This window comes from Triticum aestivum, chromosome 6B, assembly GCF_018294505.1.
Source record: "Triticum aestivum cultivar Chinese Spring chromosome 6B, IWGSC CS RefSeq v2.1, whole genome shotgun sequence".
In the NCBI taxonomy this organism is placed as follows: Eukaryota; Viridiplantae; Streptophyta; class Magnoliopsida; order Poales; family Poaceae; genus Triticum; species Triticum aestivum.
The window spans coordinates 199,605,269-199,629,739 of record NC_057810.1 but is presented as its reverse complement, the minus strand read 5'-3'; the positions used below and the strand labels follow the sequence as shown (position 1 = coordinate 199,629,739).

Below are 24,471 nucleotides of genomic sequence, written 5' to 3'. Positions count from 1 at the left end.
AACATTGAGCATCCACATCTTCAACACCTACATGAAGTCATCATCGACAAAACCCAAGGTTAGTTCATCCCTCTAAGGGGGGATCTCACATCTAGGGGGAGCTTAACTCTAAGAATTGAGTCAAAGCAACTCTAATGATGTGAACACATCAATGCATTATGTAAAAGTGGTAACCCCACTTGAGCTTAAACGATGAGTATGACCTATGATCAAATGTTCTCATTTGACTCCTAAGTCAATATACTCATATATAGATGACCTAGTCATCGCCAATTGTTTGATAGATGCTAGAATTGGTTGTGCATGCTTTGCCACATATTTCATTTGTCACTTTATTGTGTGAGCATGCTGGTTGCATATTTTACTCATTCGAGGACATCCACTTGTTGTTTTGATTGATTGGTTTCCTTTTTCTTTGGCCAAGTGGATGGACAAGAATGCCTAAGAACCTTCTCTAGCTATCTATGCTTTTCTCGTCTCAAACTCTATTCATGCTACATCACAAAATTTGATCAAGTCAGATTCGAACCACTCTGTGTGAGGAGCACTTGGAGTCCCCGATTCGTCATAGACTTAAACTTCCAAAACTTCTTTGTGATTCTCGGTCTGACCGATTCCTCCATTTCGGTCCCACCGAGATCACTAAGTCGATCTAGGTTTTCAATCTCGGTGCAACCGATATGAACTTTTCGGTCACACCGAGTTGCTGTAACTGTTAACAGTTATGCATCTCGGTGCCACCGAGTTGTTCAACTCGGTCACACCGACAGTGTCGGGCTATATATAGACACGGGCAAAAATTTGGAAATTCCTCCAAACCCCTTCGCCCGCGCGTAGCTCGCTCTGCCTACTAGGTCTACGGATCGTCGACTTCGTCGCCAGCCGCCTCCTGTCGCTGGTCTCCGCCGCCGTCAACGGATTTCTTCTCCGCCGTTGCCGCCGTAGCGAGTTCACCGCCGAACTAGGGTATGAACTCAATCACAGTGCTTTCCTCATCTGATTCTCAGCACATTGTGTTCGTAATGCATCTTGCCACGATTGAAACACTCCTATCCAGCCAATGAGATCCTTAGAATAGATGTGATTCGAAAATTTAGGGTTAGGTTTCCGCCAAAACCATCTCGGACCCACCGAGTTTAAAAACTCGGTCCCACCGATCTGGCTAACGCCATTGCACTAGTAAGTCTCGGTCTGACCGAGAATTACAAATCGGTGTGACCGATTTTAGAACTTTGTGAAACCCTAGCAGTCTCGGTGCCACCGAACTGTGACTCGGTCTGACCGAGATCACTAGTTTAGGTTCCAAAACTGCTTCGGTATCACCGAGTTTGAAAATCGGTATATCTGAAATGCTTTCTGTGGAAACTAAAACTAATTTTTAAAATCATTTTTTTGCAAAAATCTCTGCATTTTTTGATGCTCATCCACTCTGTCTCAACTATAACTATTCACAGGGTCATCAGTCAGTGATTTGCAGCCTGTCAGACCATAGTGACAGTCAGAACAGGGAAGAAGAGCAGATTCACATGAGTGAGGGCACTAGTCCCTCAAGTACTTCAGATGAAGGGAGCAGAAGCACTCCAAGCAATTTGCCCAAAGCAGCCACAAGAGCTAGAAGGAAGAGAACCTCAGACTCAGAGGATGAGGACTATGTGGCAGCAGAAGATGAGGCTACTTCCAAGAAGGTAGTGCTCAAGAAGGTGCTATGTTCAACTGCAGTAAAGCCAAGCATGAAGATCAAAAGGCCAGCAAGGAGACAGCCAATGTCTAAAGCCAGAGGATCAACTCAAGTACCTGAGATGCCTGAAGAGCCAGCTGTAGAAGGAAAGAAAAGGAAGGAAAGGGTCAAGAAGACCATGGCCAGAGTTGTTGGTCAACCTTCCATGATGGAAGAGGAAGAAGAGGTTGCTGCACCAGCACCAAAGGCACAGAAGCTTATGGGTGATGCAATAAAGTCAGGGGCTGCAACATCAAAGCCCAAAGAAGCACCCAAAGCTGCCCCCAAGCCCAAGATTGCACCAAAGAGAAATACCAGGAGTATACCAGCAGCTGAGAAGAATAAGGCCCCAATGCCTGAGGTTGCTGCTGAGGAAGATGAAGAAGGGTAGGTCCTAAGAAAGCTCAAACCCAAGATTCCAGACCACAATGATGCTCATCCTGTGGCTGAGAACATGAAGATCAGGAAAGACTCAGGGTTGAGGCTATGGAGATTGTCTGATCCATATGCCACCAGGAGAAGGACTGCTGTAGATTACAGGTTCCACACCAAGGAGCAGCAGGACTTCTATGAGACAATCTTGTTGGACAAGAAGCCTATAGTGTGTGATATGAGATGGGTCGACTGGACCTACATAAAGGAAAATGAAGAACACTATCCTGGAGTGCAAGACAGTTTCATTGCTTGTGGAGTTGCAGATTTTGTTGGGCAGAAGCTCACCAACTGGAATGATGAACTCATTATGCAATTCTACTCCACAGCACACTTCTATCCAGATGGCAGGATAGTTTGGATGTCTGAAGGAACAAGATATCAGTCAACCATAGAGGAATGGGCAAATCTGATCAATGCCCCAAAGGAGAGTGAAGATGATTTGGATATATATGCCAAGAAGAAGATGGGACACAATTCTATGTCACATATGTACAAAGAGATCCCAGACAAAGCCCTTGAGACTTTCTCATTTGGGTCAGTCCATTTTCTTCTGTCAGGGCTGCCTACGATCAACTGGATCTTAAGGCACACTCTTTTGCCCAAATCAGGTGACCACAACATGATAAGAGGGCATGCAATTAACATGCTTCACATTTTTGATGTGCCCCAAAAATTCAAGGTCATGAGCCTTATGGTAGAAACCATTAAGAGGACTGCAGCAGATCAGAAGAGAAGTTGTGGATATGCCCCACAGATTCAGGAGTTGATTAACTCAAAGATGGGCACAGGAAAGTATCAGTTGGATAAGGAACATTTTCCTCTCTATCCAGACTTTGAGGACAATCAAGTTGTCATGAATGAGAATGATCCATCATCAGTGCAAGCTCAAGAGAAGAAAGAGAAAGCAAGGAAAGAGAAGGCTGCCAAGATGCCAACTCAAGAGGAGGCATCTGAGTATTTCTTGAAGAACAAACAGGAGCAGCTTGGTTACTTGATAGCATCAACACTGAGGATTGAGAAGGGGTTGGCCACCCTAACTCAAAACCAGGAGAGCCTGGAAAGGATCATGGAACAAAAATTCTATGATCTTGATGTCAAAGTAACTGAGATTCAGTCAGTTGTGGAGCAGCTGCAGGATGACATGCAGGAGAGGAAGGGCAAGACAACCACAGATGCATTTGCCAGAGTGCCTAGAGCTCAGAGGTCAGCTACAGTGCCTGTGTCAGACACAAGAGCTACATCATCTGCACCAGCTACAGCTCCTACAGCTCCAGGGCAACCAGCTCCAGCACCAACTCCTCCAGCTCCCTCTACATCAACTGAAGTCTTCATTCCAAGGAGTCATCTCTACACCACCAACTGAAGACCAAGCCTGAGAGACGATCTAGCACTATGCATTTTCTATGAACTTTTTGGTAACTTGTTGCCAAAGGGGGAGAAAAATGTATAGATCATAGGCTTCGAGAGAGAGATTTGCTGTTTTTTGTTCTCTCTTGTCTTCTTGGTTAACTTGTTTGCTTTTGATTGCTTGAGATACTATGCATTACCTGTGAGACATTGATGATCATGTGTTTGATCATAAGCTACACTTATGCTTGATTATATGTTATTATCTTACTTATCCTTATATGATCATTCACTTTGCTTGGTGATGAGTGCATGTATTCAATCTTTATTATTTTGAGCGCTCCACCAAGATGTATGTGACATGGAAGAGTAACCCATGAGCCTAATTCCTTGTGCATTTGCAGTCCAAAGCAAATCTTAAACTATGCACAAATTTAGGGGGAGCTCTTGCTTATCACATACTTCTCAAAGCGACGATGTTTTTCAATCTTATTATCATATGTCGAAGCTTTGATCTATATGTTGTCATCAATTACCAAAAAGGGGGAGATTGAAAGTGCAACTATCCCTAGGTGGTTTTGGTAATTCATAACAACATATAGCTCATTGAGCTAATGCTATTCCAAGACATATATTTCAGGAAAGCTCAATGAATGGCATGGCATGGATGATGAAAGTGGATCCCTCAAAATATCAAGGACAAAGGATTGGCTCAAGCTCAAAAGCTCAAGACTCTTCATTTTATATTTCAGTGATCCAAGATCACATTGAGTCTATAGGAAAAGCCAATACTATCAAGGAGGGATGAGGTGTTGCTTAATGAGCCTCTTGCTTCATGTGCTTAGTGATATGCTCCAAAACCCTCAACTACTTTCTCACATCCACATATGACCTAAACCTAAAGCCAAAATCGGTCACACCGATTCTTTCTATCCGGCGCCACCGAGTTCAGATGTCATAGCCACTGCCACAAACCCTAGGCAAATCGGTCTCACCGATAGGGATCTCGGTCTCACCGAGATGGGATTGTAATCTCTCTGTTTCCCTTCGTAACGTTTCGGTCTAACCGAAGTGAGCGATCGGTCCCACCGAGATTGCAATGTAAACTCTCTGTTTCCCTTTTGTAACATTTCGGTCTCACCGAAAAGAGCAAATCGGTCCCACCGAGTTTACCTGACCAACTCTCTGGTTAGCTAATTACCAAAATCGGTCCTACCGAGTTTGTGTAATCGGTCTCACCGAGATTACGTTATGCCCTAACCCTAATCATATCGGTCCTACCGAGTTGCATGTCGGTCCCACCGAAAATCCTAACGGTCACTAGGTTTACTAAATCGGTCTGACCGAGTTTGTTGATTCGGTCCCACCGAGATTGGTAAATTGTGTGTAACGGTTAGATTTTGTGTGGAGGCTATATATACCCCTCCACCTCCTCTTCATTCGTGGAGAGAGCCATCAGAACAAACCTACACTTCCAACTTACCAGTTCTGAGAGAGAACCACCTACTCATGTGTTGAGGCCAAGATATTCCATTCCTACCATATGAATCTTGATCTCTAGCCTTCCCCAAGTTGCTTTCCACTCAAATCTTCTTTCCACCAGATCCAAATCCTATGAGAGAGAGTTGAGTGTTGGGGAGACTATCATTTGAAGCACAAGAGCAAGGAGTTCATCATCAACGCACCATTTGTTACTTCTTGGAGAGTGGTGTCTCCTAGATTGGCTAGGTGTCACTTGGGAGCCTCCGACAAAGATTGTGGAGTTGAACCAAGGAGTTTGTAAGGGCAAGGAGATCGCCTACTTCGTGAAGATCTACCGCTAGTGAGGCAAGTCCTTCGTGGGCGACGGCCATGGTGGGATAGACAAGGTTGCTTCTTCGTGGACCCTTCTTGGGTGGAGCCCTCCGTGGACTCGCGCAACCGTTACCCTTCGTGGGTTGAAGTCTCCATCAACGTGGATGTACGATAGCACCACCTATCGGAACCACGCCAAAAACATCCGTGTCTCCAACTGCGTTTGAATCCTCCAAACCCTTCCCTTTACTTTCTTGCAAGTTGCATGCTTTAATTTCCGCTGCCTATATACTCTTTGCATGCTTGCTTGATTTGTGTGATGATTGCTTGACTTGTCCAAAGTTGCTAAAATCTGTCAAACTCTAAAATTGGGAAAAGGTTAAGTTTTTAATTGGTCAAGTAGTCTAATCACCCCCCTCTAGACATACTTCAAGGTCCTACAAATTCCCTTAGTGGTGTCATGTGAACGTCAACTACATGACACTTCACCATATTTGGGCCTAAGGAAATGCATTGTTGAGTAGTTATTAGATGATGGGTTGCAAGAGTGAGAGAAGCTTAAACCCTAGTTTATGCGCTATTCCGTAAGGGACCGATTGGATCCAAAAGTTTAATGCTATGGTTAGAATTTATTCTTAATACTCTTTTCGTAGTTGTGGATGCTTGCGAGGGGGTTAATCATAAGTAGGAGGTTCGTTCAAGTAAGAATAGCACCTAAGCACCGGTCCACCCACATACCAAATTATCAAAGTAGCGAACACGAATTGAGCTAAAATAGTGAAATTGACTAGATGAAATCCCCGTGTGCCCTCAAGAACACTTTGCTTATCATAAGAGACCGTTTTGGCCTGTTATTTGCCTCAAAAGGATTGGTCTACCTTGCTACACTTTTGTTACTACTACCGTTAATTGCTCGTTACAAATTATCTTGCTATCAAACTACTCTGTTACTTACCATTTCAGCACTTGCATACATTACCTTGCCGAAAACCACTTGTCATTTTCTTCTGCTCCTCGTTGGGTTCGACACTCTTACTTATCGAAAAGGGCTACAATTGATCCCATATACTTGTGGGTCATCAAGGCTATTTTCTGGCGCCGTTGCCGGGGAGTGAAGCGCTCTTGGTAAGTGGAAATTGGTAAGAAAAATTTATTACTACGTGCTCAAATTTATTGCCACTTGTTACTATTGAAAACAATCCTTTGAGGCGTTTGTTCGGGGTATCTTCACCACGAACGAAACCACAATTATTTTCCCCTTAACCTACTGCACCTACTGAAAATATTGAATATGAAATTCCTTTGGGTATGGTAGAACAACTGCTAGCTAATCCTTATGCAGGAGATGGAACCGAACATCCTGATATGCACTTGATACATGTGGACAAAATTTGTGGATTGTTTAAGCTTGCACGTTTACCCGGAGATGAAGCTAAGAAGAAGGTTTTCCCTTTATTTTTTAAGGGAAAGGCATTGACTTGGTATAGGCTATGCGATGATATTGGATCTTGGAATTGGAATCGGTATTATCCTATGCATCTAGTTCATCGTGATTGGAATTATATATATATATATAATTTTTGGCCTCGTGAAGGAGAAAGTATTGCTCTAGCTTGGAGGAGGCATAAGTCAATATTATATTCATGCCCCAATCATGACCTCTCAAGAGAAATTATTATTCAGAATTTTTATGCTCGGCTTTCTTGTAATGATCAATCCATGCTCGATACTTCTTGTACTGGTTCTTTTATGAAGAAGACTATTGAATTCTGGTGGGATCTTTTAGAAAGAATTAGACGCAACTCTGAAGATTGAGAACTCGGCGAAGGTAAAGAGTCAGGTATTTAGCCTAAGTTTGATTGTGTTAAATCTTTTATGAATACCGATGCTTTTCAAAAGTTTAGCACTAAATATGGACTTGACTCTAAGATAATAGCTTCCTTTTGTGAATCTTTTGCTACTCATGTTGATCTCCCTAAGTTTAAATGGTTCAAATATCACCCACCAATTAAAGAAGAAATTAAAGAACCGGTAAAACTAAAGAAGAAACTATCATTTACAATGTTGATCATGTTGTTCCTACTGCTTATATTGAAAAACCACATTTCACTGTTAGGATGAAGGAACATGCTAAAATTTCAACTGTGGTCAAAAAAAATTACATTAGAACACATAAACCAGCTGAACAAATCAAAGTTGAACCTAGTGTTTCTATGGTTAAGGATCACTTGGTCGATAATATTGATGGACATATTATTTACTTCTGTGCCAAAGCTGCTAGAATTGCCAATCTTAGACCATGCATTTGTCTCAACCTTTGAATGCATTTGTCTCCACCTTGGAATTAGATGCATCCGCCCGCCCCTCTAGCCACGCCTTGCATTTGTGCTTAGTACTCCCTCCATCCAAAAATACTTGTCATCAAAATGGATAAAAAGGGATGTATCTAAAACTAATATACATCTAAATACATTTCCTTTTACTTATTTTGATGACAAGTATTATTTTGATGACAAGTATTTCGGATGATGATGACAAGTATTATTTTGATGATAAGTATTTTCGGACGAAGGGAGTATCAAATAAAATCCGATAGGCTGACCGGAGAGCGAATGATCTTAATATCCATGGGTAGAAACGTCTGAGTCAACCTATCAGTATTCCAATCCACATTAGCTGTGATGAGCTCAGAAACCGTATGACAGGAGCCAGTTCTGTTGCCATACTGGTTAATCGGTTGGAGCAGATAAAAACGAGAAATAAAGAGAAGGACAATTCATAAAAAACCTTAGCACAGCAAATTCATAAACTTGCAACCGATGCCATCCAAGTTCATTAAGCCGCAGTGCATGACGACAATGGGCAGCATTTCAATCATTCAAAGTCAACATTAGATGTTTGATAACACTACTTCTGTTCTTGAAACTACAAAAAACAGTTCCTCAGCTGACCCCATTACAAACAGGTTCGTGGAGCCCATGTATGGCGCATTTAGGCAGCCCAGCTCATATGAGTGCACAGCAGGTTCAGGCAAAGGATGAGTGCACAGCAGGTTCCGATCACCTTCCCGTTCTCCTGTCCTTTTCCCGGTCTCTGCTGCTCCTATCGTGGTGATCATCCTTCCCTCGGCCTGAGCCTTTTTCACGTGTCCTGTCTCTCCCGGCATCATTGCCATGCAATCTGCCTCTGCTGCGATTGTGCTCTCGGTCTCTATCCAGTGATGACTTCCTTGAAGGACTACGGCTCCTGCTCCGGCTGCGAGGCCGCTTCCTGGAAGAATCACGTGCATCATCCGCCCTTTCTTTCCGTTCCAATGATAGTCTCTCTGGAAAACAGAACAATGTTTGTCATATGAGATACGCACCAGGATAACAAAAAGTTGAGTTATAGCTTGGGTCGTTATCATTATCAGATGAATTACTAAGTGAGCTACAAAATAAGTACATGGAAGGATGTGCGAGAGAGACGGCATTTCTATTATCAAACAAACAGGGTATTCCGTTCCTGACTTCTTACATACCAGAAGACCGCCTGTTGTTTGCACCATCTATTGAAGACAAACCATAATCTGATTGAAGGCGCCTACGGTGGCTGGCAACCTTCCTCTCAATCTCCTCCATGCTATGCAACCCCTTCTCCTCGAGAGATTCACGATACTGCATTACAGCAATCTCAATCTGCCTTAGCTTCTGCCTGTAGATCAAAAGGGAGTTGTTACTGTAAGTGAAGAATGTGCAACGTAAATCAAATGGTGGCATGGTTAAACATTTGCTTTTGGGGAGGGGCGTGGGTGTACCTATGCTCTTCATCAACAATAGTATCTTGATGGTGAATTGCCTGATCGGTACTAATTTCGGTTGTGTCCACTTTCCCAGAATCACCAGCAATATCACTTCCAGATGAATAGCTTAATCCCAATCCTTGACCGTTTATTCTATCTTCATCATTGTCGTTGTCCTCTCGGTTCCATTTAGAAGCTGGCAAAACAGGATCAGCTTTCTGCTTCTTGCTTGAAACTTGTTCGGGTTCAGCAGATACGCACTCTCTAGAGCGTCTTTGGCCTGTTTGCATACTGTGACGAGAGAGCCCCAGCATATCTGATTCACTGTCACCAGTACCATCTCCAAGCCTACGAGCATTCAAACCAACATCCTCTCTTCCAGCTCTATGCGGTTCGCCTTGTACATATTTCATGGCAACGTCTTTCTGATATACTTGCTCCTTCTCAGCCTCTTCCAAGCTGAGCAATCTGGCAACCATCATCTCTTTACCACCGCAAAGTGAGAGGCCATTATGCCTACAACGACGTTCAAGTTCAGCAAGTGGAAGACTCAACAGCTCCTTCGTTGCTGCTGCCTTTCCTGTGGCCAGGGCACCATCTTCATCAAGCCTAAACCCATTATTATCCTCGGAGCTAGTTTTCTTTTCAATTTCTGGTGCATCACCACATAGAGAGTGGAACGAGGTGACCCCAGAGTTGCCTGGTCTAAGAAAGGTAGCTTTTAGCCCATTCAGATATGCATCAGAAAACAGGAACCAGTCTGCCCATACTTGTAGAACTTTCAAAACCCTCTCCTGCAAAATAATGAACTATTAGTCAGAACATCAAAGGAAAACAGTTAATCTCTGCTACATGAGAAGTCTAGCAGCATTACCTTCAGAGCTTCAGCAGTAATCCTTCCTGTGATACTGCAATACAAGTCATTGAAGCTCTCCATGACATCAGGTATAGCAGCCTCAAACTTGGTTCGAAATGCAGAGGCATTCTTCACAGGAGCACTACTGTTATGAAGGATGTCGGACACTAGCATAAGCCGTGCAACCTTAGTTGGGATAGGTGTCTCCTTGAGTGTCAAAGATTCTGCAAGAACCTCGACAATCTACACAAGACAAGAACAAATGTGTTCTCATGAAATATGAAAAACAAAATATACTTGAAGTGCACAACAATATTCAGTAGACCTCTGAAGTGTAGTTCACGACAAATAAATGACATCAAGCAGAGAATAAAACATGTACAGTTATTATATATAAGACCAGATGGTCCTGATAGTCAAAATGTAACACTATATGTATTATATTGTTTATTTACTCTCCTTGGACATAAATTTAGGCCTCATCAAAAGCATATGTTTAAAACAGATAGTTCATCAAGCTTGCAAAGTACAACCACAATCAGGTTTACTCATAATGATCATGCTGTTACCTAATCTCAGAGTGGTCACAACTCACAAGTAATAACAAGAAAGAGCTATTAACAGGACGCATGAGATCAAATCAATCAAAACAATATAACAAACTCTAATCATAAGCTATAGATAATTCAAGGCAAAAAGAAGAGAGGATTTAGCTGATTAGGTCAATGGTGCAAGGGGTACTACCTCTCCAGCAGCATCAGCATTATCCAATGCAAATCCCATAGCCGCCCTTATCTGACTTCTCTCTAATGTCAATGCACGCAACATGTCCTCAAATTCATCACGTTGTGTCTCAGTCAATGTGCGCTCCACTTCAACACGCTGGAGAATGGAACACAAATTAATCATGTAATGGACACCATCTAAAAGAAGGCAAAGTAGAAAAGAACATCTGACAAGGTCCAACCAAACCTTACCCTGGTTCTACCAGCTGCATAAGTAGATTCTTTTTCACGATCAGGACTTCGGCTGGATGGCAAAGCAGGTGGAACCCATCTAAAGTGACATATTTAATACAAAATTGTCAGATCATCGATAAACACGGTTACAAACACATAATGGCACTGTTCACCACTATTACCTTCCACTTCCTGTAATCATGATAAATGGTTCTGTTCGCCATCGTTGTAAAGTATCGCCCTGCGTTCCAATATCACAAGAATTTATATTAGTGTCATATTGGTAGAGTGATCCCCATATAGCTAGCTCATACATGTGGTTTGCATATGTAAGAAACACGTGTCTGGTTCCTATAACGGCCTTATATTCAAGCCAAACATTAGTAGACTGCCGAATTTTACAGAACAAGCTGATCAGGACATACTAAGAAGGAAAGAACATAAATTTCGTTGAACTAAATAATTGTTCATTTGGACCAATTACTAGGTACTCTCTTTGCAAAACATATACACTGGTAAAATGTCGTAACGCTAAACAAAAAATATGCATCTGTATTGCCCAAAGATAGCACATACAGACAGCTTTACTATCACCACGTGAACAAAATAACGGAGATTAAATGGACAGAACATACAGTCTTCTATTGTTAGATCATAAAGATAACATTGAAAATGTATAAGTACAAAAAACAATTGATACCTGAGCGAATGAGTATAACCGCCAAACATAGTATGTGTGTTCTTTAGATTTAAGATCAAACAAGAAGTTAAATAATGTTTTTCCTCGTCCTCGTTCCATTATAGCTTGTTCAAAAGCACATCCGCCATCAAGTACATGCAGGGCCATTGTATCAATCACATGCCGAAGATGTGAATCATCTGGCGGAGCAACCATTATATCAGGAACATTTGGAGTAAGCACCTGTTAAACCAAATGAGTCAGCAAAGTGAAATTACATCAGGATATTTGACTAGAAAACTAACATGCCAACATCCTTAGTTCCTTACCGATCCAAAACTTATTGGATTCTATCTAGGCTAATGAAATACTACAGAACATAGCTGGCAAACTCATATACAATTCAGTGCTGGTAAAAGAAGGTTTAAAAAATCATATTAAAAATTAAAAATTTGACTGAAAACAATACATGACCCGATCAGTTATTGGGAAGAACTGGTTTTCTCACGAATGGTTCCAATTATCCAATATGTATAAATTTGTAACACAAACTGTGAATTTGACCAGGGCATTACTATTCGACCATTCAAATTCACATTTTTCTCAGACTGGGATTATTTTCCAGGTAGTCATTAGGATATATTTAATCATTAGCCAAGTGATGAACATATGTGGAAGGACAAAATTAATGCGACACTGAGAACAGACAAAAAGATATTCCATAAGTTAATTCGTGCGCAACAAGGGAACATAGATTTTTCTCTCATTCCATAGAATTCAAGCACTCCTGTTTTCTGAAAAAAAATCTGAAATGATATTATGATTTATTATGAAAATGAACCATTCTTCATCCTTCAAAAGGTCTCAATGAAAAACATGGGAAAATTTTCAATGATAATGCTTTATTGTAAGGATGGCATGGATATTAAGGCCACAACACAGCACAAGGACATTTGTAATAATAAAAACTAAAAAGTCACCAACCAGCTCTGAGGTTTGTTGTGTAACAGATGCAACAGGTGGACCTCCAGGACCAGATATGATGACAGTACCACCCTGCATAACATAGAAATATGAAAATGTCATCAACAACAACAGGAAAACACCAAAAACATGCAAATCTACTTGCAACTTCCAGAAAAATTACAAGTATTACATATGGACTTTGGGATGAAAGAATCAACCTCCTTGTTTCTGATCGCCATGTGTCCTGGAGGAGGAGCAGGTAGTGCTTGTGATGGAAGAGCAACAGATTTCCCCCACCCAATCTTCAGCTCATAGTCATACACAACAACACCTGAGATAAATAACTCAGTAAACTGGAAGCAAGAATACTAGTAATACTTCAAAAGTATGAATACATTTCAGGTTCCTATAACATGATATCCACTATAAGGAAGTGCACAGTAACCTTGCATTTCATCCTTGGCTGCCTGTCCTTCTGCTCTATTCATGAATGCAACAAAGCCACAATGCCTTTGCCTTTTGCGTTCTTCTTCTGTTCGAGGCCACATGATCTTGACGCTTGCAATAGGTCCAAAACGACCAAATGTCCGCAGAAGAAAATTCTCATCCACCTAACAGCATACGGTTTACATTGCACGGTTAAGATAACCATGATGCATGTACACTTAAAATTATGTCTAGACAGAACAAGTGGTGGGGAAATCAACCTTAGGAGAGAGATTGCCAACATATAAATTTGTGGTTTGCGGATCTCCGTCATCAAATGATCCTGGCAGTCTCCCAGTGGGATCAAATTCATCTGGTAGTTCATCAAAACGGCTAGAGGGCTGCAGGAAATGGCTTCAAGCATCAGTATACCATATAGAAGGACAAACTACAAAGATTCTGAGAGAGGAATGGGAATCAATCACAAATTTATCCAATCAGCTGGAAACGCGTTAGAAAAATGTTTCTCCAAGTTAGCAAACAGGATTTAGTTTCACATTCTAGTCGCCTAACAGGGAATATTTCAGCATATAATCAAAACTACCCAATCATTTATTTCATATTATGTCCAGTAGGACGAACCAAAAGCTCCACTCTTAACATATACTACTAAAACAGAACCTACCATGGAGGTGTCACCATGTCGACTGGCACGTTCTTGATTACGCCTTTCTCGAAGCTCTTTCTCCAGCTTCAATTCCTCCATGACAGTGTCTATTGCCCGTGGCTTTCCTTTTTCCTTTTCCTTTGGCCGCTCATCTTCCTTCTGCAGGTCAAGGTAATGCTCAACCAAAGAACCATACTGACTACAGACGCAATCATGAGAATAACGTCAGTGGCAAACCTTTTTCTCTGGTTCTCTCCCAAATGAGGGTGGCACAAAAGATGGAACATACCTGGATAAAAATATGCTATGTATAAGGTATGTATTACGCTCGTAAGTTACTATGCCGCATATCATTTGTACACTAGATGACATGGGGTTATGGATAACAGCAACAGCAAAAGGATATTTGAGTAATTGAATTAAAAAAACTAATTTACTCTCTACAGGGCTATTTCGGACATTCTTATTGAACTACTGAAACTTTCACCTTCCACTAATCTGTGTGCTTTCTCTATTCAAAATCATGTCAATCAAATATACACGCATACTTTATTAATTTCCTCACAAGTTTGAATTCATTCTAGCTTATATATAGGGAGTCTAATTTATCCTACTATCAGGCCGTGCCTCAATGATTTAGTAGAAACCACGGAACATTCTTAACTTATGCTAGCATGTGATGCGAGACAAGTAAAAGTCAAATTAATGCTCCAATCTGCATTGCAGTTTAAGAGTACCTACATTTTTCCACGTTTGAATAAAATAATAATATAATTAGTTGAAAGCATCGGGTTTTGAAGCAAACTCATATCAGAATGAGTAAACGTTCGCTGCAACTAACAAAATTCTATGGCTTGAATTTTGGAAGTTGGTTCAAGATTCTAAGAGAGTACAATCAGCATCTTTGACACTCAAAACTTCACAAAAGCTCGAGGCATTTGTTAGTTAACTAGTTATTACATAAATACCATCAAATATGGCATTTGCTGCCGATGAATTATTATTCATATTATCTCGCAATTAATTGCACTTTGATAGAAATAACATGGATACTTTCTCCATGGTATGTGACTCAAAAAGTTATGACCACATTACTCGTGTACTATAAACAAAGGAGAACACAAATTCTGTACCCCTAATACATTATCACGATCTTGAGCATCAGGTCAGCGCAACGATGAATAGCTATTTTGAGGAAGCGCGACTATAGTCTGCACTACAGCATAAATGCAGGTGCATTATGTGTCATGAAATGAGATGGCATGGATGTTCATAAGGCCAGACAAGACTATTGTCTTCCTCAAACCATGCATATTATAAATGCATTCAGCACTTGGCAACAAAAGGTAAATAAACTAATAATTCAGGAGTCATAATTGTAACATATAGTAAATTATGAGCTAGAATATATCATCAGGCGTTTTAAAACTGCTCATGCTTGGTCTCTGAAGTCCCATGTCTGGGTATATCAGCACATGATGTCTAAAGATGTAGCCGTGGTGCCACAGGATACCATCTTCTAGAAATCAAGTATTTATTTCAGTTACCTACTGCCCTTCTTTGGAACAGACCCCCTATCTTTGGAATTTCCACCTGTCATCGGCGAATGAATAAAAAGGCAGCCTCTTGATTAATTGGAGCAATAAAAATAAACAGTGCATATATCCATCATGATTGATACTGAAACTATAAACTGGAAGGTAACCATGGCAAAGTACAGGAGAATGAAACCCCTATCACTAACCTTCAGAATCAGCTCTCAGCTTGGCATTGGGGTCGATAACACCCCCTCGGACAAACTTTGACCCAGATGCGCTTTCACCCTCGAATGACTTGACAAACTCCGCGTACACACGCGCCGCTTCATCTTCCTCCCTCTTCACAATACCAAAGAGTTAAAATCAGATATGAACCAAAAGTGTGTGCAGAAAGCAAACTAAAGCATCTCAGGAAAGGTTTAAAAGGGACTCAAACCCCTGACCTTCTTCCTTGCCTCCTCGTTCTCCTTATGCCGATTGAACGGAACCTTCTTCGAACTCATCTGGACAATATTTGCCTGCAATCATCACCAGAGGGTGTCAGAATTCGACCATTTCAAATATTTCTACTGCCATATACGCCATCAAAATAAAATCTACACCACCACATAAGAAAACACGCAGGGAAACACATGAACGTGAGGACTGAAGTCATAGTGGTCACTCTTGTGCTAAGAGCGACAGTTCCCAGACTCCCGCTGAGGCGCTAAGCCCAGGCACAGGCAGACCCACCCCACCTACACATACTTACGCACGCGCCCTAAAGCGCAATGCGACCCTAACAACGCCAGGCACAAACCCTAGCTCAGTCGAACCCCAACTTTTTGAGGGGGGGAAACAAGCTGATGTTAGATCAAATCGGGTCAAATCCACGGCTAACTGGACAGATTCAAGCGTCTCAGAAAGTAGTAAGGGTACGCATTTGATTGCTCGCAGCAACGAACAAGGAACTCCTAGAAGTATCCAGGCGCAAATAATTTAGGGCTTCCGTACCACCGAGAGAAGGACTCGCCTGGACGGGTCTCCTGTCCGCTCCACTCCACGCTAGGGCAGTGGTGGGCGGCGCGCCGCGGCGCGGCTGGAAAGGAATCTCGGGCGCTTCTTCGACGGCGCCGGCGAAGAGGATTCGGCGACCGCCTGAGTCGGGAGTCGGCCACGGTAGGGGGAGACTGGGGCCACTGGGAGGCATATATTGGTCAGGGACTCGGGAGCAAGGTGTGGACCTACACCGTCCGTCCGATCAAGAGCCGGTTTCCAGATCAACCACCTACAGGCTATACAGTCAGGGACGGACACGGGTAGATTGGCCGAGGCCAACCTCATGTCCAAATCCGAAGGAAACCCTTGTTTGAGAATCAAAAAACAATTTGTCTAATTTATATTTACTAGATGTTTTTTAAGGATGTCACATCTAAACTCCTATAAATAACACAGCAACAGGGGGAAAATATCTAGGACAAAAAAATAGACCACAAACATCGTGGACACAAGGTTAGATGTGACATATATCACATCTAGATGTGTCATAGACAGACCCATCCAAGAAATATATTACTACATGTGCGCCTCAAAATGTAAGATGTTTTTTATGCTAGTTGATAATATGTTTGTCTTTTGTCAAAAAATGTTAGCGTAGTTTTTAATATAATATGTGTGTATCGTGTTATCAGAAATTTTCAGCATAGTTTAGATATAATACAAAGTCTATAAAGCTTAGAGCAACTCCGCAAAGTTTATTACTGTTTGTATGATGATTTTGATAAAAGGAATGGTCTAGTAGAGTTGTTATTCCCGACGTCGATTTTTTGGCTCCTGGGTGCTCCACCCCCTATATGAACATTAAATACAAAAAAAAGGGTAAACTTCAAAAAATTCTAGGATTTTGGGATATCAAATTTGGGTGCCCAATCTACTCCCATTTGAAGTTCCGCAAAAAAATGATATGTGTGGTACTCTCAGTAATAAAGACAAAAAATTGAAAGAGCATGGTGCCCCATGTTTAGTTTTGGTAATTGATGACAATTTTTATGAACTAATGGTTGACTTGAGTTACATTTGAAGGGTTTGTCCATAGACTTTGCTTGAAGACCATTTGTTGGTTTCAAGGTTATAAGGAGAAGATAATGTATAAGGTTGATCAAGACTAAGTCAAAGAGTGAATTAATTTGATCAACACACAAAGCGTAGAAGATGTACCGAGAGGAATCAAGTGATCCCACGATATGGTAAGCATTGTCCATTATGCTTTGTGTATTAATCCATGGTCTACGTGAGAGTTCTTTGTGGGGTTAGGTATGTTTCCATGAGCGTGCATCAAAAGGAAGATATCATATAACCCATGAAGATGACATATCAAGTGGCGATTGTCATCAAGGTTGCGGTGTGCAACTTCAATGAAGCATCACGAATAGATCATGCTCGAAGCTTGTCGTCCATTATGATGACTATGGACTTGTGAAGATGTGTCGAATGGTGGCTCTTATAGTGGAGTACGGAGAAGCAATCTACTAATCTTCATCGAGTCTATGCAATCAAAAAAGATGGTCCAACTTGAGGAGGACAAGATCGTCATCATCTAGCTCAAGTGGACTATACGCAAGGCAAAGGTTTGTCCTTGATAGGTTTTCTATTTTACCGGTCCCATGGTGTTAGTTGGGAGACCGGGTTACAGGATCGATTGTCGTACTATCAAGGGAGGCTCTCAAGTGAGTAACTTGATCGTATCGTTCGTAGAGAGCTCAAACCATTGCATCCTTGGCATCATTTTTCTTGTTTTTGTTTGGCTTTTCTCTGTGTGAGTTTTGAGCTTGTGGCCTTCTTCATGACAAGTTGAAGTTCATTGAAAATGGATTTCGTATGCATCTTCTATTGTGTGTTGGAGTTTATGTCGGGTTCTTCACCGATAGAGGTTTCACTCCTCCATATCTGTGACGCCCGCGACTCAATCGTGCACTAATCATACACGCAAATGCACACGATCAAGATTAGGGACTCACGGACAGATATCACAACACAACTCTGGACATAAATTAAAATAATACAAGCTTTATATTACAACCTAGAGGGCTCGAATACATAAGCTCGAATACACAAGAGTCAGCGGAAGCAATAATAAAAAATCTGAGTACAGACATAAATAAACAAGTTTGCCTTAAGAAGGCTAGCAAAACATTGATAATTGGATCGAAAAGGCGCAAGCCTCCTGCTGGGAGCCTCCTATCTACTCCTGGTCGTCGGCAGTCTCCACGTAGTAGTAGGCTCCGTCGGGGTAGTAGTAGTCGTTAGCAAAATCAGCTGGCTCTTGGGCTCTGTCATCTGACCGCAGCAATCGGGTAGAGGGGAAAAGAGGTAGCAAAGCAACCGTGAGTACTCAGCAAAGTACTCGCAAGACTTACATCAGATCTATACCAAGTATGCATCAGTATCAAAAGGAACTGAAGTGCAGAAATGTCAGAATAGAAGGGAAGACCTAGCCTATCAAATACTAGCATCTTGTAGCGTCTTGCAGCATTAGAAGAGTGTAGATCAACATAACATAAGTAATAAGTATATTGTAGTAACGCCTAGAGATCCTTCCTCGACTCCCTGCGAGAAAGCGATCCCGGAGCCATCATATCCATTTAGTGTCTCCAGTATCCAGTACTAGTTGTAATAGATCGGGATACAACTCCGAGCGTCCGTTACCGTGGACGCGGCTATTCGAATAGATTAACTTCCCTGCAGGGGTGCACAAACTTTACCCAACACGCTCGATTAACTCTGGCCAAACACACTTTCCTGGGTCATGTCCGGCCTCGACTGATCGACACGTTGTAGTCCTACCTAGGCTCAACAAGGAGGCCAACACGCTGGTCTGCCTCCCAAGCGCTCAGGGCTCTTGGTCCCATCGCCCTTTACACTCTTGCGCATTCCGTGGATGGTCGGGATCAGTCCTGGCTACCTCTTTATACAAAGCAGGTGCTTATGCAGACCACCCGGGCGCGTGTCACTCAATTGCTGACGTCTGAAGAGCTTTCGAAGAATCGTACAACGACGAGTGCCCATACTTATTCCCGCATGGTGGTTGATACGTCTCTATCGTATCTACTTTTCCAAACTCTTTTGCCCTTGTTTTGGACTCTAATTTGCATGATTTGAATGAAACTAACCCGGACTGACATTGTTTTCAGCAGAATTGCCATGGTGTTATTTTTGTGCAGAAACAAAAGTTCTTGAAATGACCTAAAACTTTAAGGAGATCAGTTTTGGAATAAAAAAATATTGGCGAAAGAATCAACCGAAGGGGCCCACACCCTGACCATAAGGGTGGAGGGCGCGGCCACCCCCATGGGGCGTGTCCTCTGTCCTTGTGCCCCCCCCCCCGACCTCCACCGACCTCAACTCCAACTCCATATATTCACGTTCGGGGAGAACAAAATTAGAGAGAAGGATTCATCGCATTTTACGATGCGGAGCCGCCGCCAAGTCCTGTTCTTCCTCAGGAGGGCAGATCTGGAATCCGTTCGGGGCTCTAGAGAGGGAAAATCGTCGCCGTCGTCATCGTCAACCTGAAGGAAATATGCCCTAGAGACAATAATAAAGTTATTATTTATTTCCTCATATCATGATAAATGTTTATTATTCATGCTAGAATTGTATTAAACGGAAACATGATACATGTGTGAATACATAGACAAACATATAGTCACTAGTATGCCTCTACTTGACTAGCTCATTAATCAAAGATGGTTATGTTTCCTAACCATAGACATGTGTTGTCATTTGATTAATAGGATCACATCATTAGAAGAATGATGTGATTGACATGACCCATTCCGTTAGCCTAGCACTTGATCGTTTAGTATACTGCTATTGCTTTCTTCATGACTTATACATGTTCCTGTAACTATGAGAAATATGCAACTCCCGTTTACCGGAGGAACACTTTGGGTACTACCAAACGTCACAACGTAACTGGGTGATTATAAAGGAGTACTACAGGTGTCTCCGAAGGTACATGTTGAGTTGGCGTATTTCGAGATTAGGTTTTGTCACTCCGATTGTCGGAGAGGTATCTCTGGGCCCTCTCGGTAATGCACATCATTATAAGCCTTGCAAGCAATGTGACCAAATGAGTTGGTTACGGGATGATGCATTACGGAACGAGTAAAGAGACTTGCCGGTAACGAGATTGAACTAGGTATTGGATACCGACGATCAAATCTCGGGCAAGTAACATACCGATGACAAAGGGAACAACGTATGTTGTTATGCGGTTTGACCGATAAAGATCTTCGTAGAATATGTAGGAACCAATATGGGCATCCAGGTCCCGCTATTGGTTATTGACCGAGAATGGTTCTAGGTCATGTCTACATAGTTCTCGAACCCGTAGGGTCCGCACGCTTAACGTTACGATGACAGTTTTATTATGAGTTTATAAGTTTTGATGTACCGAAGTTTGTTCGGAGTCCCGGATGTGATCACGGACATGACGAGGAGTCTCGAAATGGTCGAGACATAAAGATTGATATATTGGAAGCCTATGTTTGGACATCGGAAAGGTTCCGGGTGAAATCGGGATTTTACCGGAACACCGGGGGGTTACCGGAACCCTCCCGGGGGTTAATGGGCCTTAGTGGGCCATGAGGGAGAAGAGGAGGGCCGGCCAGGGCAGGCCGCGCGCCCCCTCCCCCCTAGTCCGAATAGGACAAGGAAGGGGGGGGCGGTGCCCCCCTTTCCTCTTTCCCCTCCCCCTTTCCTTCTCCACCAAGGCAAGAGGGGGGAGTCCTACTCCCGGTGGGAGTAGGACTCCTCCAGGCGCACCCCAAGGGGGCCGGCCGCACCTCCCCCTCCCACCTTTATATACGGGGGCAGGGGGCACCCCATAACACACAAGTTGATCTACGGATCGTTCCTTAGCCGTGTGCGGTGCCCCCTCCACCATATTCCACCTCGGTCATATCGTCGCGGAGTTTAGGCGAAGCCCTGCGCCGGTAGAGCATCATCATCATCACCACGCCGTCGTGCTGACAGAACTCATCCCCGAAGCTTTGCTGGATCGGAGCCCGGGGATCGTCATCGAGCTGAACGTGTGCTGAACTCGGAGGTGCCGTACGTTCGGTGCTTGGATCGGTCGGATCGTGAAGACATACGACTACATCAACCGCGTTGTCATAACGCTTCCGCTTACGGTCTATGAGGGTACGTGGACGGACACTCTCCCCTCTCGTTGCTATGCCATCACCATGATCTTGCGTGTACGTAGGAAATTTTTTGAATTACTACGTTCCCCAACAGTGGCATCCGAGCCTAGGTTTTATGCGTTGATGTTATATGCACGAGTAGAACACAAGTGAGTTGTGGGCGATATAAGTCATACTGCTTACCATCATGTCATACTTTGGTTCAGCGGCATTGTGAGATGAAGCAGTCCGGACCGACATTACGCGTACGCTTACGCGAGACTGGTTTCACCGCTACGAGCACTCGTTGCTTAAAGGTGGCCGGCGGGTGTCTGTCTCTCTCACTTTAGTTGAACCGAGTGTGGCTACGCCCGGTCCTTGCGAAGGTTAAAACAACACCAACTTGACAAACTATCGTTGTGGTTTTGATGCGTAGGTAAGAACGGTTCTTGCTAAGCCCGTAGCAGCCACGTAAAATTGCAACAACAAAGTAGAGGACGTCTAACTTGTTTTTGCAGGGCATGTTGTGATGTGATATGGTCAAGACGTGATGCTATATTTTATTGTATGAGATGATCATGTTTTGTAACCGAAGTTATCGGCAACTGGCAGGAGCCATATGGTTGTCGCTTTATTGTATGAAATGCAAACGCCCTGTAATTGCTTTACTTTATCACTAAGCGGTAGCGATAGTCGTAGAAGCAATAGATGGCGTAACGACAACGATGCTACGATGGAGATCAAGGTGTCGCGCCGGTGACGATGGTGATCACGACGGTGCTTCGAAGATGGAGATCACAAGCACAAGATGATGATGGCCATATCATATCACTTATATTGATTGCATGTGATGTTTATCCTTTATGCATCTTATCTTGCTTTGATTGACGGTAGCATTTTAAGATGATCTCTCACTTAATAATCAAGAAGTGTTCTCCCTGAGTATGCACCGTTGCGAAAGTTCTTCGTGCTGAGACACCACGTGATGATCGGGTGTGATAGGCTCTACGTTCAAATACAACGGGTGCAAAACAGTTGCACACGCGGAATACTCAGGTCATACTTGACGAGCCTAGCATATACAGATATGGCCTCGGAACACGGAGACCGAAAGGTCGAACGTGAATCATATAGTAGATATGATCAACATAGTGATGTTCACCATTGAAACTACTCCATCTCACGTGATGATCGGACATGGTTTAGTTGATTTGGATCACGTGATCACTTAGATGACTAGAGAGATGTCTGTCTAAGTGGGAGTTCTTAAGTAATATGATTAATTGAACTTAAATTTATCATGAACTTAGTACCTGATAGTATTTTGCTTGTCTATGTTTGTTTGTAGATAGATGGCTCGTGCTGTTGTTCCGTTAAATTTTAATGCGTTCCTTGAGAAAGCAAAGTTGAAAGATGATGGTAGCAATTACACGGACTGGGTCCGTAACCTGAGGATTATCCTCATTGCTGCACAGAAAAGTTACGTCCTGGAAGCACCGCTGGGTGCCAGGCCTGCTGCTGATGCAACTGACGACGTTAAGAACGTCTGGCAGAGCAAAGCTGATGACTACTCGATAGTTCAGTGTGCCATGCTTTACGGCTTAGAACCGGGTCTTCAACGACGTTTTGAACGTCATGGAGCATATGAGATGTTTCAGGAGTTGAAGTTAATATTTCAAGCAAATGCCCGGATTGAGAGATATGAAGTCTCCAATAAGTTCTATAGCTGCAAGATGGAGGAGAATAGTTCTGTCAGTGAACACATACTCAAAATGTCTGGGTATAATAATCACTTGATTCAACTGGGAGTTAATCTTCCTGATGATAGTGTCATTGACAGAATTCTCCAATCACTGCCACCAAGCTACAAGAGCTTCGTGATGAACTATAATATGCAAGGGATGAACAAAACTATTCCCGAGCTCTTCGCAATGCTAAAAGCTGCGGAGGTAGAAATCAAAAAGGAGCATCAAGTGTTGATGGTTAACAAGACCACCAGTTTCAAGAAAAAGGGCAAAGGGAAGAAGAAGGGGAACTTCAAAAAGAACAGCAAGCAAGTTGCTGCTCAAGAGAAGAAACCCAAGTCTGGACCTAAGCCTGAAACTGAGTGCTTCTACTGCAAGCAGACTGGACACTGGAAGCGGAACTGCCCCAAGTATTTGGCGGATAAGAAGGATGGCAAAGTGAACAAAGGTATATGTGATATACATGTTATTGATGTGTACCTTACTAATGCTCGCAGTAGCACCTGGGTATTTGATACTGGTTCTGTTGCTAATATTTGCAACTCGAAACAGGGACTACGAATTAAGCGAAGATTGGCTAAGGACGAGGTGACGATGCGCGTGGGAAATGGTTCCAAAGTCGATGTGATCGCGGTCGGCACGCTACCTCTACATCTACCATCGGGATTAGTTTTAGACCTAAATAATTGTTATTTGGTGCCAGCGTTGAGCATGAACATTATATCTGGATCTTGTTTGATGCGAGACGGTTATTCATTTAAATCAGAGAATAATGGTTGTTCTATTTATATGAGTAATATCTTTTATGGTCATGCACCCTTGAAGAGTGGTCTATTTTTATTGAATCTCGATAGTAGTGATACACATATTCATAGTGTTGAAACCAAAAGATGCAGAGTTGATAACGATAGTGCAACTTATTTGTGGCACTGCCGTTTAGGTCATATCGGTGTAAAGCGCATGAAGAAACTCCATACTGATGGGCTTTTGGAATCACTTGATTATGAATCACTTGGTACTTGCGAACCGTGCCTCATGGGCAAGATGACTAAAACGCCGTTCTCCGGAACTATGGAGCGAGCAACTGATTTGTTGGAGATCATACATACTGATGTTTGTGGTCCAATGAATGTTGAGGCTCGCGGCGGGTATCGTTATTTTCTCACCTTCACAGATGATTTGAGCAGATATGGGTATATCTACTTAATGAAACACAAGTCTGAAACATTTGAAAAGTTCAAAGAATTTCAGAGTGAAGTGGAAAATCATCGTAACAAGAAAATAAAGTTTCTACGATCTGATCGTGGAGGAGAATATTTGAGTTACGAGTTTGGTCTACACTTGAAACAATGCGGAATAGTTTCGCAACTCACGCCACCCGGAACACCACAACGAAA

General features: G+C 42.6%; 1 protein-coding gene across 3 annotated transcripts; it reads right to left on the bottom strand.

The window, feature by feature from the left end:
• Positions 1 to 8,072: 8,072 nt before the first annotated feature.
• On the bottom strand, positions 8,073 to 16,430 carry LOC123136556 (protein RRC1). Of its 3 annotated transcripts, none has more exons than XM_044555960.1 (18): positions 16,159 to 16,430; positions 15,609 to 15,683; positions 15,372 to 15,504; positions 15,175 to 15,220; positions 13,865 to 13,916; positions 13,646 to 13,786; positions 13,242 to 13,361; positions 12,980 to 13,145; positions 12,753 to 12,865; positions 12,553 to 12,624; positions 11,590 to 11,811; positions 11,072 to 11,130; positions 10,908 to 10,986; positions 10,675 to 10,812; positions 9,949 to 10,173; positions 9,090 to 9,868; positions 8,814 to 8,986; positions 8,073 to 8,618 (listed from the first exon to the last, which is right to left on the bottom strand). In XM_044555960.1, the coding sequence occupies exons 2-18, from the start codon at positions 15,666 to 15,668 to the stop codon at positions 8,353 to 8,355; spliced, it is 2,844 nt and encodes a 947-aa protein (XP_044411895.1). In that variant the 5' UTR covers positions 15,669 to 15,683; positions 16,159 to 16,430; the 3' UTR covers positions 8,073 to 8,352. The 3 variants fall into 3 exon arrangements, with proteins under 3 accessions (XP_044411895.1, XP_044411894.1, XP_044411896.1); XM_044555959.1 differs by having other exon boundaries at positions 16,178 to 16,376; XM_044555961.1 differs by lacking the exons at positions 15,175 to 15,220; positions 15,609 to 15,683; positions 16,159 to 16,430 and having other exon boundaries at positions 15,372 to 15,510.
• Positions 16,431 to 24,471: the final 8,041 nt, after the last annotated feature.

Bases quoted from the DNA above. Each gene is read 5' to 3' on its own strand.
- LOC123136556 (XM_044555959.1), bottom strand. From the start codon at position 16,354: ATGCCTCCCAGTGGCCCCAGTCTCCCCCTACCGTGGCCGACTCCCGAC. The intron at 13,787-13,864 runs GTTTGCCACTGA...CTTGACCTGCAG, and splicing joins GGAGAGAACCAGAGAAAAAG to AAGGAAGATGAGCGGCCAAA. The intron at 9,869-9,948 runs GTAATGCTGCTA...ATTATTTTGCAG, and splicing joins TTACTGCTGAAGCTCTGAAG to GAGAGGGTTTTGAAAGTTCT.